A 17,856-nucleotide genomic window follows, 5' to 3' on the forward strand; every position below is an offset into this window, starting at 1 on the left:
GCTGTGGCTGATATCGAAGAGGTTATTGCCTATATGAATACCCAACTTTTGTAGCAACATGGACGGGACTGGAAGAGATTATGCTGAGTGAAATAAGTCAAGCAGAGAGAGTCAATTATCATATGGTTTCACTTATTTGTGGAGTATAACAAATAGCATGGAGGACAAGGGGAGTTAGAGAGGAGAAGGGAGTTGAGGGAAATTGGAAGGGGAGGTGAACCATGAGAGACTATGGACTCTGAAAAACAATCTGAGGGTTTTGAAGGGGTGGAGGTGGGAGGTCGGGGGAACCAGGTGGTGGGTATTGGAGAGGGCACAGATTGCATGGAGCATTGGGTGTGGTGCAAAAACAATGAATACTGTTATGCTGAAAATAAATTTTAAAAAAATCTGAGGGGTTTGAAGGGGCAGGGGGTGGGAAGTTGGGGTCAGCCTGGTGGTGGGTATTATGGAGGGCATGTATTGCATAGAGCACTGGGTGTGTGCATGAACAGTGAATTCTGGTACACTGAAAAGAAATTTAAAAAATAAAAAAAGGAATCGCTGGCAAAAAAAAAAAAAAAAGGGAATGCAGGTGATGATAATGCACTTTGTAGAGAACATTCCACTTGATCAAAAGACTGACCAGAAGTTGCCTTGAAGAGGCACGCTTGCTTCCTACATTTTAAGAAATTCCTCTACTAATGTTATATTTTTGCTTGCCTCTTTGGAAATTCCTGGAGTTGTGCAGACCTGTTTTCCCCAGAGGAGAGACAAGAAGAGGGCTTCAAGGATGGCAGCCCAGCAATGAAAATGGACTCATATTGACTCCCTATGTGTACCACTAAATTTTAACCTTCTCTGGAGATTTTTTGTCTCCACTGTGCTTGGAGAGACCTAGTAATGGACTCGTGGACTAATGAGGAGTCAGTCACCCATGGAGGTCACCATAGGAAGACGTAGAGATAGTGAGTAACTTTCAGTCTTTCTTAGGCGACAACGGCAAATTGTCCTCGTTCTAATTGTCCCTGCTGATTAATGAGGTCACTTAAGGTATCAATTATTATCCTGCCAAGAAAATGTGTATCAGACTGAAACAAATGCCTAGGAACTTGCTTATTCTATTAAAAAATAAAGTAATGAGAGATGATTAACGGTTTGTGCTCTGAGAGAAGCCACAGGAAGGGACGGGCAGGAGAGAAAGGTAGAAATGAGCCTTTCTGATTAGGGGTCTAAAAAGGCTTTTGTTTGAAAGTAGCTTTCTATGGACCCTCTTCCTTTCAACACCATGCCTTGGAGGAGCAGTCTAGACTCAGTATCTCTACTTCCTTCCTTCCTGTGAGCAGCTTAACCCACTGCAACCCACTTTCCGCCTTACTCCACGTAGACTGCTCTGGAGAAAGTCACTACTGTTCTACCTGCCAATGCCAAGGCCGCAACCATTGGCCCTCCAGTCCTCCCGTACCAGTTCCCTCAAAAAGGTTTGCCACCACTGACCTCGTGCTTCTTGGAATGCTTTCTTTTCCCAGCTACTCTGACACCGCAAACTCCTCCTTCCTTCCTCCCTCCCTTCCATCTTTCCTCTTTCATTCCTTCTTACATTCACTTTCCCATGTATTTATTGGGCCCCTACTGTGTACTAGGCACTAAACATAAAAAGGTAACCAAGACGACAGAGTCCTTATTCTAATTGGAGCTTATTTTCAAGCAGAGGAGGATAAGCAATGAACAAAAAGTGCCTGTAAATAAGATATTCAGTGTTTGGAATAGGAGGACAGTAAATCTGAGTGACAATAGAGCATGAAGACTGGGCAGCATCAGGCGGCGTGGTCAGTAGGACCCCTCTGTAAACACGATACTCCATCCATTCATGTGGTAGTCTCTCAAATCTTGCCATTGTCTCTGGGGCTTTCATGTCTTTCTTTGTGTCATTTCAACCCCACCCTCCCCCACCTTTAGACATGGGCCAGACCTTGAGGATCATGGGATTGTGCTTTGCATCAGTCTGCTTTAGTCCCCGCTTTGCACCAAAGATGATTGAAGATGTCATCCAGGGAGTGAAACTCAGTTCCAAATTCAAGCTGACAGTTGTCTATTTCTGAGGTTTCAGACAAAGAGACCAAACCCAGGGACAAGGCAACAGGTCTGAACATAGAGCCGTTGACTATAATATGAATCACACCCCTCAGAATTGTGCAATATGGTGGCCTGAAAAATCCCAGAAGCCAGACTAGAAGTAGAGAATCAGAAAGATGCTGGGACAAAGAGCCTGAGAGATTGCCCAGACCCCTTGCAAAAACTCCCAGGTGACCAAGCCATCTCACTGCCCCTGTGGCTTTGTCCTATCAGGTCTCCAGCTGAGGGCACAGGGAAGGGCTCTTTATTATTAACTGCATCTGTCATAAAGGCCAAGCTGGGTCAAGGTTTTCCAGGATCCCGTGAAAGCAGATAAAGTCTGCCTCTGCTAGAAGGCTGAGCAGCCTCCAGAAAAATCCCCTCTCTTGGGGAGACTAGTAATTAAGCAGTCATGGCAAACACATGGAGGATGAACAGCTGGTTGTATCCATTTGTTCTCCTGTCTTTGGTTGGAGAACAAGTTCATAAATTACACGTGGAGTTGGATTTTGTCTTTCCTCTGCTCGTGCTGTCCCCTTTGCTTGAAATGACCTTCCTGTGCTCCTGCTACCCTCCATGCCCTTTGGATGATTGGCTAACAATCTATCCTTTAGATTAGCTCGGGCTGATGATGTCGAATTCCTGGGGTACATCGCTGTCACTGAACTTACTGTGTTGCATTATCATTGTCTTCAGCAGTAGTACAATTAATTATTAACTCCTACTGTGTGCCTGGCACTGATCTCTAATGCTGGGCATAGACCAGGTGACCAGATGGGCCAAAATCGCTGTCCTCATGGAATTCACAGTATAATGGGGAAAGGTGGACTTAATAAATAAGGATGAATTAAATATATAGTATGTCAGATGGGGATAAGAAATGCAGAACTAAGAGATAAGGAGATGAGAAGTGGGGGAAGGGGAGAAGGTCGCAATTTTTTTTTTAAAGATTTTATTTATTTATTTGACAGAGAGAGATCACAAGCAGGCAGAGAGGCAGACAGAGAGAGAAGGAGAAGCAGGCTCCCTGCTGAGCAGAGAGCCCAATGCAGGGCTCAATTCCAGGACCCTGAGATCATGACCTGAGCTGAAAGCAGAGGCTTAACCCACTGAGTCACCCAGGCGCCCCGAGAGGTTTGCAATTTTAACTAGAGTGGTCATCGAAGACCTCGATGGAAAGGTGATATGTAAGAAAAACTCCTGAAGAAGATGGGGAACCAGTCAGCCACGTGCAGGGAAGGAGGTGGGGTAGCTGGGAAAAGCTGAGAGAACAGCAAGCACGAAGGCTCTGAGACAGAAACTCGCCAGGTACGTTCAGGCCATTACAGGTGGAGTGAGTGAGCAGGGGAGACTATTAGGTGATAGAGAGAGAGGGAAGGAGAGTGAGCGGTGATGGCAAGAGGTTGGCCCAGGGCCTTTGGGTCATTATGAAGCCTTGGGCTTTATCCCAAATCAAGTGGGACACCTTTAGAAGAGTTATAAGCAAGGAAGTGACATAATCTGACTTAAAGTGATCCCGCTGGCTGCTGTATTGACAATAGTCTGGAGAGGGCAAGAGGGATGTAGGTAGAACAGTTGGGAGGTTATTGTAATCAGCAAGGCAAGAGATGGAGGTGGGGCGAACCAGGATGGGAACAATGAAGGTGATGAGATGTGGCTGAATTTCTGGATAAATTAATGGAAGTTTCTACTTTTGAGCGTGAACCTCTTGAGGGACATTTCCGCGTCTTACACATTTCTATCCTCAGAATCAAACATAGTACATGACATTTAATAACGCACATAATATTTGTTGAATGCATGGTTGATGAGAAAGAATTTTAAAATGTTAATAATAGGAATAAGTCAGCCTCTGGTCTCTTTTTGGAACCTGTCAGATCATAGAGCAAATCCTAGGTAACAGTCCTAGATTTTCCAAGCTTTTGTCATTAAGAAGGCTATTCATGGGTATGCTGGATCAAGAAGTGTGGGGCATGCTCGCTTCAACTGTGTTTGTCTATTTTTCTTGCTGCAGGACTTCTCAGAGCCTTTAGTACACTGATGTGCAGATTCCCAACATTTCTTAACTTGAAGTGCCATTAGGTGCCTCAGTTATTTTTCCATGGATAAAACGGGTGCTCCATGGGTAAAAGAAATACCTATCAGCTCTACTTACTAAATAGTTAGGTCCAAATGGCTAAATAAGTATTTATACCCTAACCATTTTGTAGCTGTTTGAACAAATAATAAATATAAATTGAACAAAAAAAATCCAATTTTTATTTCTTCCTTAAATAACCACCATTAATTACAAATGGGCTGTGCATACTTGTTGGGCTATGCCCAGCTTCTCAAACCTTGGAATCAGATTGGATGCTGCCATCCTCTTATCCTGTTCCACACTGATTTTCACCCAGCACCTGTGTTATATACCACACCAACCCCTAAACCTGCAGTTGGCAAAGATATGATGTCATGCCATGGAATGTAACTTCACGTTGAAACTGTGACCTGCCTTGAGCTCATTCTTTGGGTGGCCAACAGATACTGAGTGTCATGGATTCCTTTGGAAATTTAGAATATTCCACACCGCTCTTACGATTTCCCTGCAGCACTGTAGCCTACCACGGCACACCCTCTGAGAACTAGGGTGCTACTTTGGACGTAGCACTTCCCAAAATTATTTGCAGGTTTTTCAGGCAAATCTACAAACATCACACTGGATGCAGCATGGAGAGAGTATACCCGAGGCTCCTTCCTGCAGAATCTGAAGCTGCAGCTCTATGGGAAACACTCCTGGGTATTGACAGAGTGAGCAGGTTTAGCATTTGCATTCTAAGCATACAGTGCTGCTTCCTTATTTTTAGCTGTCAGCAGGTGGGCCTGCTCTGACTCCAGACCTTGCTTCGAAAGCCTGCATGCATTAGGGTATCAGGAGATTTGGATGCCTAGCATCGCTCCCACCGAGCCATACTTTGGACAGGTATACTGGCCTCCCCAAAATGTTTGTATGTGTGCAGCTGAAAGCAGATGTTTTTAAAGCCAGCAGATGTTTTCTGGATAAACCTAGACCTTTTAGAGAAGATCCTTTGAACTTAAGCTGGGATTTTTTTTTTTTTTTTTTTTTTTAGCCAATATGTGGCTAATGCCAGGTCATCCTCAGAAATGAGGGGGTTATTCCAAGGATTCCCCAATCTTGGGACAGCACAAGACCCAGCTCTACAGATTTTTGGTTACTGTGGGTTTCAGGGCTTCTGAGACCAGGAGTGTCAGTGATCTCATGGCCAGTTTAGCAGTAGCAGAAGCTCTGTGACCTGCCTTCTCTGAGCATCCCATTTCCCAGAGAGAGCTCCACAGTGCCCTAGCCTGCAGGTCCTCTAAGAAGAAAAGAGCTCAGGACACAGACACTTAAAAGCACAGAAAGCCCTTTTTCTGCAAGTACCCCAATTTTAGAAGCCCCTGATGCAATGCAAATGGGAATCACCAGAGAGAACCTATGTCTGTAGGGGTGTATGTGTGTGTCCGTGTATTGTATGTGATTATGACTAATGTCCATCAATTACCTGCAAATGACTAGACAGTGCCTGTAATGATAGTTCTGTTTTTAGCTTAATGGTTTATGTATCTAACTCGTGGCTGCTGTGTGGAGTAAGGCTGCTGGCAAATCAAAACACTGTTTGCCAAGCCTGTCAGTGTGACAAATGTTGCTTGCATTTACTCTTTTATTCCCAAGGTCAATTGACATGTCTTTTTTTATATTACTGTTTGATGTGCTAAAAGCCTTAAATGAGAGCCATCCAATAAAGGCCCAATTTGCTATATTACTGCTTATTCCTGGATAATTCTCTATTAACTGGGCTCTTTAAGATTTCAGAGAAATGACATGCATGGATTATTCTCAGAAATAGGGGTTTATTGCCAGGACGCCTGGGTCTTGGGACAGCACAGAGACCATCCCCCTTTTGGTCATCCTGGGTTTCAGGGCTTCTGAGATGAGGAACCTCAGCAGCCTCGAACATTGTGACCTGCCTTCTCTGGACATCTGATTTCCTAGGTGGTGTCCCACAGAACCCCAGGCCATACAATCTAAGGATAAAAGGGTCTCTGGTCCCAAATGGGTTGGGAGCTCTTGGCATCATCTACTCCTGTCTTGCAAGTTTGCTATTCACCCATTAAATGCCTCCACAAACACTTTATTTCTGTTTTTTTTTTTTTTTCTCTGAAAACTCCTTGCCTAACTTTTTCCAATTCCGTTTAACCAATAGACACCCTAGGATATCCTCTAAAGAACAGTCTAGTTCTTGACTTGAACTTTGCAGATGGATTGGGTTGTGGTCACTTGTTGCCCCTTTGCTGGGCGGGGGGGGGGGGGGTCCCTGCAACCACCCACAGCTTCCATGATATGCTCAGAGGACTCATAGGAGGTAGCCCATTGTTGTCCTCCTGGCTATGATCTGTCACGGTGAAGGCAATGGGAAACCATGCACAGGATGAAGTCTGGGGGAAACCTGGCACAGGCTGCCAGGAGTCCTTTCCCAGAGGGTTCACACAGAACGTGCTTAATCGCCCTGGCAAGGAACACACTTGTGAAATGCTGCCACCACGGAGACCCACCGGAGACTGAGTGCCCAGACTTTTTCCTGGGAGCAGCGACATCAGCACTGTCTGCCCAGTGTGTACCAAAGTTTCAGACTCCCAGCAGGAAGGCAGGTGTTTAGTGTGAACGGTAATGTTCACATAGATAGTTTAGATGACTCTTACCAGTTCTGGGAAAGGTGGGGACCCTCCTGAAATCCAGGTTCAATATCAGCCAAAGACCGATCTTGTAAGCTAGCCGTCAAACAACAGTAATCTTTTCTGTCTGCTCCCTGATGGTTGAATATCCACTCATTCATGACTTTTACATTTGCCTTAATCCATTTGACTGCTATAACAAATGTTCCGTAGACTGACTGGGTGGCTTGTAAACAACAGAGATGTATTTCCATTGCTCTGGAGACTGACAGCACACGGTCAGGGGGGCAGCACGTGAGGATGTGGTGAGAGCTGTATTCTGGGCTGTAGGCTGGCTGCCATCTTCCGCTTGTACGTCTCATGGTAGAGAGCAGAGATCCCGTTCAAGTATCCCATGCAAGAGGGCTCTGCCCTCACAACCTTTTTTAAACCTAATTACCTGCCAAAGGCCCCACCTCCTAATTATCACACATGGGGGGAGTTGACTTGCAACATAAGAATTTGGGGGGGGGGGCGCGGATTCACTTTCTAGTATGTGCTGTATACTAGCGATGCAGAGAGAAAGTTAAATCTAGTCCTTGCCTTCTAGAGACTTATCATAAGAAGGAAAGACAGATACATCCCAAGTAATTCAATAAGAAAATCAAGCTATGACAGAATGAGTATTGCAAAGGAAGAAGTCCTCTGTCCTCTGAGAACATTGATCAGAGATCCCTATGCCCTTTCCCAGAGGAGGTAATGTTCAATCTGAGACCTGAGAAGCTAGTGGGGGACGGGAAGGGGGGATGGTGGCAGCTTGGATGGCTAAGGGGAGGCGGCAGCTCATGCAGCCCTAGGGGCAGCTGATGCAAAGGCCCTGGGGCGGGAAGAAACACAGCACATTCAAGAGAGTGTACAGGCCTGTGTGGGTGGAGGGTATAGAGTCGTGAGCTGAAGCAAGAGAAAGGCAGGCCAAGTAATGCAAGCACAAAGCCTTGAGCGGCATCCCCCAGGGGACATCCTGTCTGTGTCAGCCCTGGGAGCAGACAGATCTCTGCTTCCTCTTGAGGAGTGTGCTCGAGTCACAGCAGTGTTTATGCAGTGTTCTTGCCCCTGTCCTCAGAAGGCTGCTCTGGGCCCCTTTCCCTCAGGAACCATGAATAAACAAGCTATCATTTTGATGACAGTCCACTCTTGATCTGCTGGCCTCACCACACTGAATAATAATAAAAGCTACATTTTAAAACACTGTGGTAACAACCAATCCTCAAATCTCAGTGGTTTAACCCACCAAGGTTATTTCTTGCTCAAACTGTTAAATCCGAAAACAACTTGCAGGGGCTCTGCTCTCTGCTGGCTGGAGTCACCCCGAGACCCAGGCTGGCAGGAACCGGGGATCCCTGCAACGGGGGAATGGGGCAAGAGGTGCACAGTCTCTTCAAGCCTTCCTCCCAGAAAGAGCGCACTCTGCGGCTACCTGCATAGCCTTGGCAAAGCCAGTGCTACGGCCAGGCTTGCCCTTGGCCATGGTGGGGAGATGCCATTCTACTGGGTATCTGGGAAGAAAGCAAAGCCAAGGGTACGTGCTGAGGAGCACCAGCGACTGCCCAAGGGACCCATGAGGATGCAAATAGATTGACTGCTCTGGGAGGTCAAGGACGCCTCTTTCGGAAACACTGAAATGTTGAGACATTTGTGACAAGATTTGAATGATGGGAAGGAGTTTATTAGCCCAGGAGGTGGAGGGGAGGTGAGAAAGTGCTCTAAAAAGGAAAAGGCATGTGCAAAGGCCGGGGGTGGGGTGCATACTGAAGGAATTGAAGCCTGGAGGAGGGTGGGGAAAAAGGTAAGGGAAGAACATTTTATCACTGACAGTGTTTGGAGAGCAACTTCATGGGAAGCTTCTGTTTTATTATCATTTTGAGATTCTCCACAGGAAACACAACTTATTGCCTGCACTTGGGGCCAACTGTGGCCTCTGCCCTTGACCTAGGAAGACTGACAGAGCCAGAGCCAGGTGGGATGAAGTGGCTGAGTCTTCCAGGCTCTGTGGAAGGCACTAGAGGTCCTGGCCTTAATCTTAAGAACAATGGGAAGCCATTGGTGAATTCAGCACTGGGAGAGTGAGAAGTTTGGGGTCTTGGACATGACCAGGGTCCAAGATCCTGGGTGACTCTGGGCATGGAGGCAGAAGCAAAGAGAAGGTTCTTGAGGAGCAGGAAAGACAGGGAGACTTGAGAAAGCTGAAGAGGAGCATTCTCTTACATCTGGGGCCATGCCACCAAGCTCTCCTCTGCTCACTTTAGAGTCAATGGGGGAGAGAGCCACCAGCAGGAGGGGCTTTTGCTGATCTTGCCATCCTCTTAGCTGAGTCTGTGATAAGCCTCGATTCCACTCTTGAAGCATGCCTAACTCCTTTCAATATGGTATTTAGACTCATCAGATAAACGGTGGGAATGTTTTATTTGTTTTATTTGTTTATTCCAAAGCGCAGCATGGTTACTGTTCCTGTGAGGTCATCAGCTTGTTTCAGATTTATTTGGGGACCCAGAGTGGGTGAGGGAAGATCGGGCATGGGGGGTGGGGGAGGGGAGTGATGATTCAAGTATCCAGACGGGAGATCTAGGCTTTCACACCCCCTCCAGCGTTAGCACTTTTGAGGAATCCTCCATGTTAGAATTTATCTACCAAGGCTGGGAAAGAAAGAGCAGGATGGTAAATATCTGATTAGAGAAAATGCCTTGTAAGCTGCAATTCCATATATTGCAAGCGATAAAACTGTAATTGTTTGTTGACAATGTACATTAGCTATGCGCGGCTTGTGTCAATATAGTACCAAGAAACCAGGGTCTAGGAATCTTTAACGGCAGCTCAGAAATATCATGGGAGCAGCCTTGGTGAAATGTGAGAGGCCCACATGAAGCTGTATGTTGTTGAAGGAAGAGTCTCCCCAGACCGTATGGGAAGGACACCCAAGGGCGTAGAGCCAAGTTGCACCTGCTGTGACTTGGGCCCATTTGGAGGTTGGAGACACCTAGGGACAGTTGGGATGGGGCCTGGAGAGCAGTTGCAGATAGAGGTCTGACCCTAGTGGGGACAATTCGACATTTTAATGCCTGCCACTGAGGGCAGCAATCTCTCATCTGCAGACATGCATGTCTGGGTATGGGGGAAGGGTATCTGGTGCATGGGCATGTCAGAAGGAAGCCAAGGGACATGTGAGTGGTGGCTTTGTGGCTGGAGTATGGTTCCAGTAGGCAGTCCTCTTCCAGTAAGGACCCAACCATGCTGCAGGGGTGTGTGTTTGGGGGCTGGGTGCTGGAATGTACAGGAAGCAGCTGGAGAGAGGGGCCTGGGAACGACCAAGTAGGAGCTCAAGGCTCAATCTAGGTAGACCAAGTTTAGGTCAAAACTAATGGAGGACTCAGGTACTGTCCAGTAGAAACACAGTGTGAGCCACAAGTATAATTTTTAAAAATTTTAAATTTAGAAGACATTACAGATTTGTAGAAGGTTGGAAGATAATACAGAGGTTCCATGTGCCTTTCCCAGTTTCCCCCTGTGGGTACATGGAATGTAACGGTTGTAAAATATCAAAACCAGGAGACTGACGTTGGCATGGGAATATGTTTATGACTTTGTCACTCTGTCACATGGGTGCATTTATGTCACCGCCACTGCCATCAGGATACAGACGTGGTCCATTGCCACAAAGAGCTCCCTCCTTTACCTTGATCCTTCTTTATAGTTACCCCACTTCCCTTCCTCTCCCTATCCCTTACCTTTGGCCACCACAAATCTGTTTTCCATCTCTCTTTTTAAAAGATTTTATTTATTTGAGAGAGTGTAAAATAATAAATTATTGATTTAAATTCCCCTTTGAGAGAGAGAGAAAGAGAGAGATTACGAGCAGTAAGGGTAGGGTAGAGGGAGAAGCAGGCTCCCCGCTGAGCAGGGAGCCCAAAGCAGGGCTTGATCTCAGGACCCTGGGATCATGAACGGAGCTGAAGGCAGACTCTTAACTGACTGAACCCCCTAGACGCCCTGTTTTTAATCTTTTTAATATCATTCCAGGAAACTGATATAATGGAATCATCTGGTATGTCATTTTTTTTCTTTTTTTCTTTTTTATTAGAGAGAGAGAGAGGGTGCATGCATACACACAGGAGCAGTGGTGGGGAGGGGGGGGGGAGGGGTAGAGAGAGAATCTTAAGCAGGCTCCATGCTTAGGGTGGAGCAACCCTGGTGTGGGGCAGGTGTGGGGCAACCCTGAGATCACAATCTGAGCCGAAATCAGGACTGAGCCACCCAGGAGCCTCTGATGTGTCATCTTCTGAGATGAGCTTTTCTTTTCTTTCCTTTTTTTTTTTTTTTTTTTTTTTAATCTCAGCGTAATGCCCTTAGATCCATTCAAATTGTTGTACGTACAAATAGCCCATTCCTTTTTATCTCTGAGCAGTAGTCCATGGTGTGGAGGAGCCGTGGTATATGGAATGGGATTCGTCATTCACTTGCAGGGCATTTGGGTCCTTTCCAGTCATTGATTATTACCAAAAGAGAAAAACTATGAACAACTGTGTACAGGTTTTTGTGATGACACAAGTTTTCATTTCTCTGGGATGAATGCCCAGGAGTGTGATTGTTACATTGTATATGTAGACTGACTGTCTTTCTTTCTTTCTTTCTTTCTTTCTTTCTTTCTTTCTTTCTTTCTTTCATGCAATGGCCTCTTTCCAGAGTGTCTGTTCCATTTTACATCCTACCAGCAATGTCTGGGAAATCCACTTGCTCCGTATCATTGTCAGCATTCAGTGTTGTCCCGATTTTTATCTTCTCTTTTCTAACGGTATGTAGTAGTAAGTAGCTCACCTTCCCACATGTTCTCACTTTGCATTTCCCTAGTGGCCAGTGATATGGAGCATTTCTAATATGCTTGCTTGCCATTCTTGTATCTTCTTTAGTAAAATGTCTCTTTGTGTCTTTTGCTGATTTTCCAACTGGCTTATTGGATCCTTGACTTATTGTCAATCCTCAGGGAAAAGCAGTCTTTTACCATTAAGTGGGAGGTTAGCTGTAGGACTTTTGTAGATGTTCTTTATCAAGTTCAGGAAATTTCCTTCTATCCCTAGTTTTCTGACAGTCTTTTATCCTCCTCCCCCACCATCATGAATGAGTGCTGAATTCTGTCGGATGCTTTTTCTTCATCAGTTTATATAGTTGTGTGATTTTTCTACTTTTGGCCTGGTAATGTGGTAAATTACACTGACTGATTTTCAAACATTGAACTAGCCTTTTGTCTTTGGAACAAACCCCACTTGTTTATGGTATATAATAAATTTATTATATTGCTGAATTCTCTTTGTTAATAATTTTTAAGGATTTTTGTGATTATATTCATGTAGGATATGGGTCTTTAGTTCTCTTGATTTGGACTGTCTTTGGTTTTGGTATTAGGGTAATACTGATCCCATAAATGAGTTTGGAAGTATTCTTTCTTTTCTCTGTTTTCTGGAAGAGATTATGTAGCATTTGTATTAATTCTCTTTTATATGCTTGGTAGAATTCTCTAGTGAAACCATCTGGGTTGGTATGTATCTTTTTTGGGATTTTTAAAATTACTAGTTCAATTTCCTTAATAATGATAAGGCTTTTCAAATGATCTCCTTCATACTGGGGAGCTTACATTAAGTTGCACTTTTCAAGGAACAGGTCCATTTCATCTAATTTGTCAAGTGCATGTATATAATCTGTAGTATTTCCTTATCATCTTTTTGATATCTGCAGGATCTGTTTTTTGTAAATTTTGCCAGGTCTGGATAGTTGCCAATGTGAGAGGTGAAAAATGAGTCTTGTGGATTTAGTTTCCAACTTTTTTTTATATTAAGTAGCTGGATTATTTCTCTATTTTTGTTTGTGTCCTTTGCCCTTTTCCTTTTTACTTGCTTTACCCTTTTCATAATTTGTAAGTGTTCTATATAGATTATGAATGCTCACTTTTTTCTTGTCATATATATTATAATCTTCTCCGTTTGTATTTTTCCTCCTTTTTTGTTTTTTGGGTTTTTTTTTTTTTTTTTGCAGTTTCTTTTGCTTTGCTACATGCTTTTGATTTTCACATAATTAAATCAATCAATACTTTCCTTTAATGCTTCTGGGATTTCATGCTGTCTCCTCCAGTAATCAATTGCAAGAAATAGAATTCAAATCAAATTAGCTTGAGAAAAAAAAAAAAAAAGGAAGGAAGGAAGGAAGCAAGCAGTGAAGGATTGTTGGCTCATGTAACAGGGCACTGCAGAGTTGAATGTCTCTGCACGGCTGGCTTGAGGATCTCGACAATGTATCATCAGGGTTCTGTCTCTCTTCTCTCACTTTCAGCTTTGTCTGTATCATGGAGAATATAATTTTATAGAACAGCTAGGCTCTGGATACTGATAAAAAGGCTGCTGGCAGTCCCAAGCTTGCCTCCTAGTGATTTAGAATCCAAAACTAAAAGACTCTCAGAATCTGTATATCATATCCTGTGGAAGGACTCAGAATGACCCTGCTTGTGTTAAGTGCCCTCCTCCTCCTCCATGCCTTGAACTGGTCCATAAAGATGAGGGACATGCCACGGTTGGTCATTTGCCCAGTTCTATAACAGGTGGGCAGGTGGGGTACTCTGTGCGTGACAGCTCCTTAGAAGAATGATGGTGGAAGGTAGGAGCCAAAGGAGTTCTTTAAACATGTCATTCTTAGAAAGATCTTCCCCACATAAGATGATTAAAAAAAAAAAAGTTTTTTCCTAATATGTATTATCTTAGTATTTTACATCTTAATTTCTGAACCATATGACAAAGTGAGGGAGACAGAGACAGAAGATTAGGGGCAGGTAGAGGAAAGATTATGGGGTGATGTAGGCATCCTTGTTGGATGTATCAGAAGAGAACATGAACTTGAAACTTCTTTGGTCACCTGTTTCACAGCTCCATCACTTTCCTTCTCTGTTCCTTGAGTTTATTTTGAGTTAACACGAATCCTGTAAGATTAGAATGGTGGGAAGGGCAAGGACTTCATCTAGCACAGGGCTTTTCATGGTGGGCTTTGACACCTATCTCAGTTGATGTGTCTGAACCCGGAGTTCATGACTCCAGGGGACATCTGGACATCCAGATATTATTTGACAATGGAAGGAATAGAGCGGGATCCAGGAACACCACGGGTGTCCCAGACTACTTGAAAATGAGAGTAACGGTGAACCTTGAACTCCCTCCCAGAGCCTTGATGGGGGTGCAGGGATGGAGGGTGAGACTCAGGGAGGAGATAAGGGACAGAAGCAGACAGGGGACTGGCCCCCTCACCACCTCCTCTGTGCAAACTCAGGTCACCTGTGGGGGACCCAGCTGTGGACACCTGCTCTCCTAAAATATGTTCCCAAGAGTTAAGTGAAAGCTTCTTTATTTTATCTTTTTAACATTAGAAGAATCTTTTCCAAATGATTCTCTTGTGCTGCAAACGAATTATCTCAGGTTCAACAATTCTTCCATTTCACTTTTGTTTCTTTTCCTTCACGAACTCACAGAAAAAAATTAAGCGTTTTAATTTTAAAAGCATGTACTGTACGATCCCATTTGTATGAAATTATTTCATTGATGATGATCCCATCTATTGATCCCTCCGTCACTTTGTATGTCAACTGTTAAACACGGTTATTTCTAGATTGCATTGGTTTTTTCTTTCTTTCTTTTTTTTCTTTTTTTTTTAACTTTTTGCTTTCATCTTTTAAAAATAATAAGCACTTATCATTTCTATAAAAGCCATAGACTTATTCCTTCTAAAGAATAAATTCTGTGATGAGAAGCAGCCACCTCCTGCTACTTAACGCTTAGGTCTGTTTTCCTCAGTATCCAAGTGAATGTTGTCTGTTGGCAATTATTAGTTGTTAGTTTGTGGTGAAGTTGACCCAGAGACACAGAAGACCTCATCTAGTAAGGGAAGAGATGGGAGAAGACACCCAAAGAGGAGAAAGGAGAAGAGACCTAGATGAGGCGGCAGGTCTCTGGGTTGGGGGATGGCCTGTGGCTTTGGGGGAGTGGCTTCCACCTGTCTGTGACAGGAGACTACCGCTTGCCACCACCTCTGCTCCCTCACCTCTTTGTCCTTGGACACCTTGCCCATGGCCAGTGTTAGTCTGCTTTCATATCCCTCCCTGGGCTGAAGTCAGCATTGTGCATCCAGCAGGTGCTCAAGAAATGCTTAACGGATGCTCATTTCCCAAAGGGGTCATTCTCCCTAAATGGCACCTCTTTGTCTTTCAGGCTCACAGGCTTTCAGCTGCCAGCCACCATCGTCAGTGCTGCTGCCACCCTCTCTCTGCGTCTCATCAGTGACTACGCGGTCAGCGCACAGGGTTTCCATGCCAGCTATGAAGGTAGGTGCCTCTGGGCTGGGCCACTAGGGCCTGGCATGTGAGGTTGGGATGGCCCTGGCTAGGGCCGCACTGTACTCAGCTGCAGAGAAGGGGTGCTTCAAATTCAAAGCTCCCCCCTCCATCCTAACAAAGCTGCCTCCTAACCTGTAACTTGGTTGCCTAAATTGTCCGTGCCATGTTCCCAGGAAACTGAAAATTAAAATCAGAGCTTGGCTGCAGTCATTTATCCTGAGGGCCCGGTCTCATCCTACTTCTCTGTCCCCTAAATGTGTTTGGTTGTGGTTTTTTTTTTGGTTTTGTTTTGTTTTGTTTTGTTTTTAATTCTGCTTTCTATCGGGCTTAATGGTGTAAGGTATCTCTGCTTGGTTTTGGAAATAAGAGAGGTAGAAAGCCTAAGTAAAAAGAAATAAAATAAGGAGCTGAAAAAACTCTTCTCCTCAATCTAGTGACTGCAAAGCCTTAGTGTTAGGTCATTCAGAGAAGAACTGTCCATTGTTCCTTAGTAGCACGGATTAGGCTTTCTTGGTTTGAGTTATGCAAATAATTTCCACTTCCCTCGGCTTGTTTAAATACGGTGTTGGCATTCAAATTAACACTAATATCTTCAGATTATACACTATTATTATTATTAACTTTATTATATTAGTTCAGAAGGTGCTACTTCTAGATCTCTGTCATTTCCCTGGGAAATTTGCATCTCATTAATAGGTAATTATGCTGCTCTTGGCTAAGACTCACACTGCTATTTTGTGTTGAGATCATTAATAGGCATATTTTAAGACTGTTAATGATAATTAATAACAGTAATGACATAATATCCTAGTAAAGCATGCCAGTTATTTGAAAGTTTTCTTACCTCCAAGAACTTAAAGAATAAGTGATGCTTTTTGGAATGGAGCTATAGCAACATAGAAAGAGATACCACCTTCTTCCCGGCTAGGAGCGCACCACGGAAAGAGAGCAAGTCCTACTCCTTTGGCAAAATCCATCCCTGGTAGTCGGGGTGTGGGGGATAGAGTTTGATGCTTTAACCTGAGTGTTTGAGGACTCCTGAGGAAAGGCTCCATTATTTTTAAACTAAAGGTTTCTGAGAAGGCTCCAGAGAAAATTCTACATGCCTTTAACTGATAATTTCTGACATAATTCCAGCCTTTAACTGAGGGCTCTTGATAAAGACCTAATGATCTCTACAGGTCTCTTGAGGTAGCTCAATTTCTTTAGAAAAAAAATGATCACATCCTCCCAATATCAAATCTGTGATCTTGGTCCTTCTGGCTATATCTTCACCCCAAACCTTTGTCCCTGAACCCAAAATAACTTTCTCCAAATTTGAGTTACAAATGGCCTCTTCAGAAATCCCTTACAGCATCTCTAGTCACAAGTTCCTTTTACAGCATGTTGACCTTAGGGAGATGGGGCGTGTTTGGGGCTGGTGGTGGGGGTAACTCAGGGACACCACAGTTGGTGTCTGCAGAGATGTTGGGAGGGACTGGCATGGGGGGCCCTGGCTGGACCCTTATGACGACCTCATTCCACCATCCTTATAGATCTTTGTTGGAAGCCTGGACTTTCATGAGTGTCCTGTTGATCCAGCCCACGTTGCCCCCTCTAGGAAGCAAGGCCAAGCACTTTCTTACCAGGCAGAGCAGATCTGAGGTTCTATTCACTGATACCTTTTAAATCAGAGGTTGTATGGAGCTTGGGGTTCATGGCAAGGCTTATAGTTAGACATCAAAGTCCTATAAACCCCTTGAAATTAGGGGCAAAATTCTGATATTTAAAAAAAAATTTTTTTTTTCTTTTTTGAGAGAGAACAAGTGAACAGTGCTAGCAGGGTGGGTGGGCAGAGGGAGAGGGAGAGGGAGAGAGAGAGAATCTTAAGCAGACTCCATGCCCAGTGGAAAGCCTGACACGGGACTTGATCTCACGACCCTAAGACCATGACCTGAGCTGAAATCAAGAGTAAGATGCTTACCTGGCTGAGCCCATTCTGAATGTATATGGATATATGTGTGTTTTCTTTTCTTTTCTTTCTTTTTTTTTTTTAAGAAAAGAGTAGAACAGAGATCAACAAACTATGGCCCCCTGGCTAAATCCAGTCCATGCTTGTTTTTGCAAATAAAGTTTTATTAGAATGCAGCTAAGCCAACTTGTTGCTGCACTGTCTATGACAGCTGGCATGGGCTACGACTTCAGAGTCAAGCTACTGCCACAGAGACTGCGTGACCTGCAAGATCTACGATCTTTACTCTCTGGTCCTTTACAGAAGAAGTTCATTGACCCTTTGTCTAGAGCTGTGCTATCCTGTGTGGTTGCCATTGGCCACATGGAAATATTTATAGTTACATTACTCAAAATTAAATAACATTTAAAATGCAGTTTCTTGGTCACATGAGCTTCCTCTCTAGTGGTCAGGAGCCACATGTGGCCCTGATACTGGACATCACAGGTGGAAAGCTTGTCCATCACAGCAGGGGACGCTACTGGACGAGCTGAGCCAGAGCTTCCGTCAGCTTCACAAAGGGTCAGCAGTTCAGAAGAGGTCATGGAATAGTGTAGTCAAGTATAGGCTGATGAGTCCCTCTTTCCACCTGCTCGGCAGAGGAGGCAGCCCAGACGTGAGGTTGCACAGCATTCTGCCGCAGGAAGAATGGGCCAGAGGA

At 44.4% G+C, this 17,856-nt stretch overlaps 1 protein-coding gene across 6 annotated transcripts in view; it reads left to right on the forward strand.

The window, feature by feature from the left end:
- CSMD2 (CUB and Sushi multiple domains 2) overlaps nucleotides 1-17,856 on the forward strand; it is a 601,873-nt gene that overhangs the window by 89,617 nt on the left and 494,400 nt on the right. For all 6 annotated transcript variants that reach the window (XM_032302441.1, XM_032302440.1, XM_032302436.1 and 3 more), the window contains exon 3: nucleotides 15,081-15,193. In XM_032302441.1, coding sequence (XP_032158332.1) covers nucleotides 15,081-15,193 — 113 coding nt within the window. The remainder of the gene's footprint in view (nucleotides 1-15,080; nucleotides 15,194-17,856) is intronic.

This window comes from Mustela erminea, chromosome 10 (assembly GCF_009829155.1).
Source record: "Mustela erminea isolate mMusErm1 chromosome 10, mMusErm1.Pri, whole genome shotgun sequence".
Classification (NCBI taxonomy): domain Eukaryota; kingdom Metazoa; phylum Chordata; class Mammalia; order Carnivora; family Mustelidae; genus Mustela; species Mustela erminea.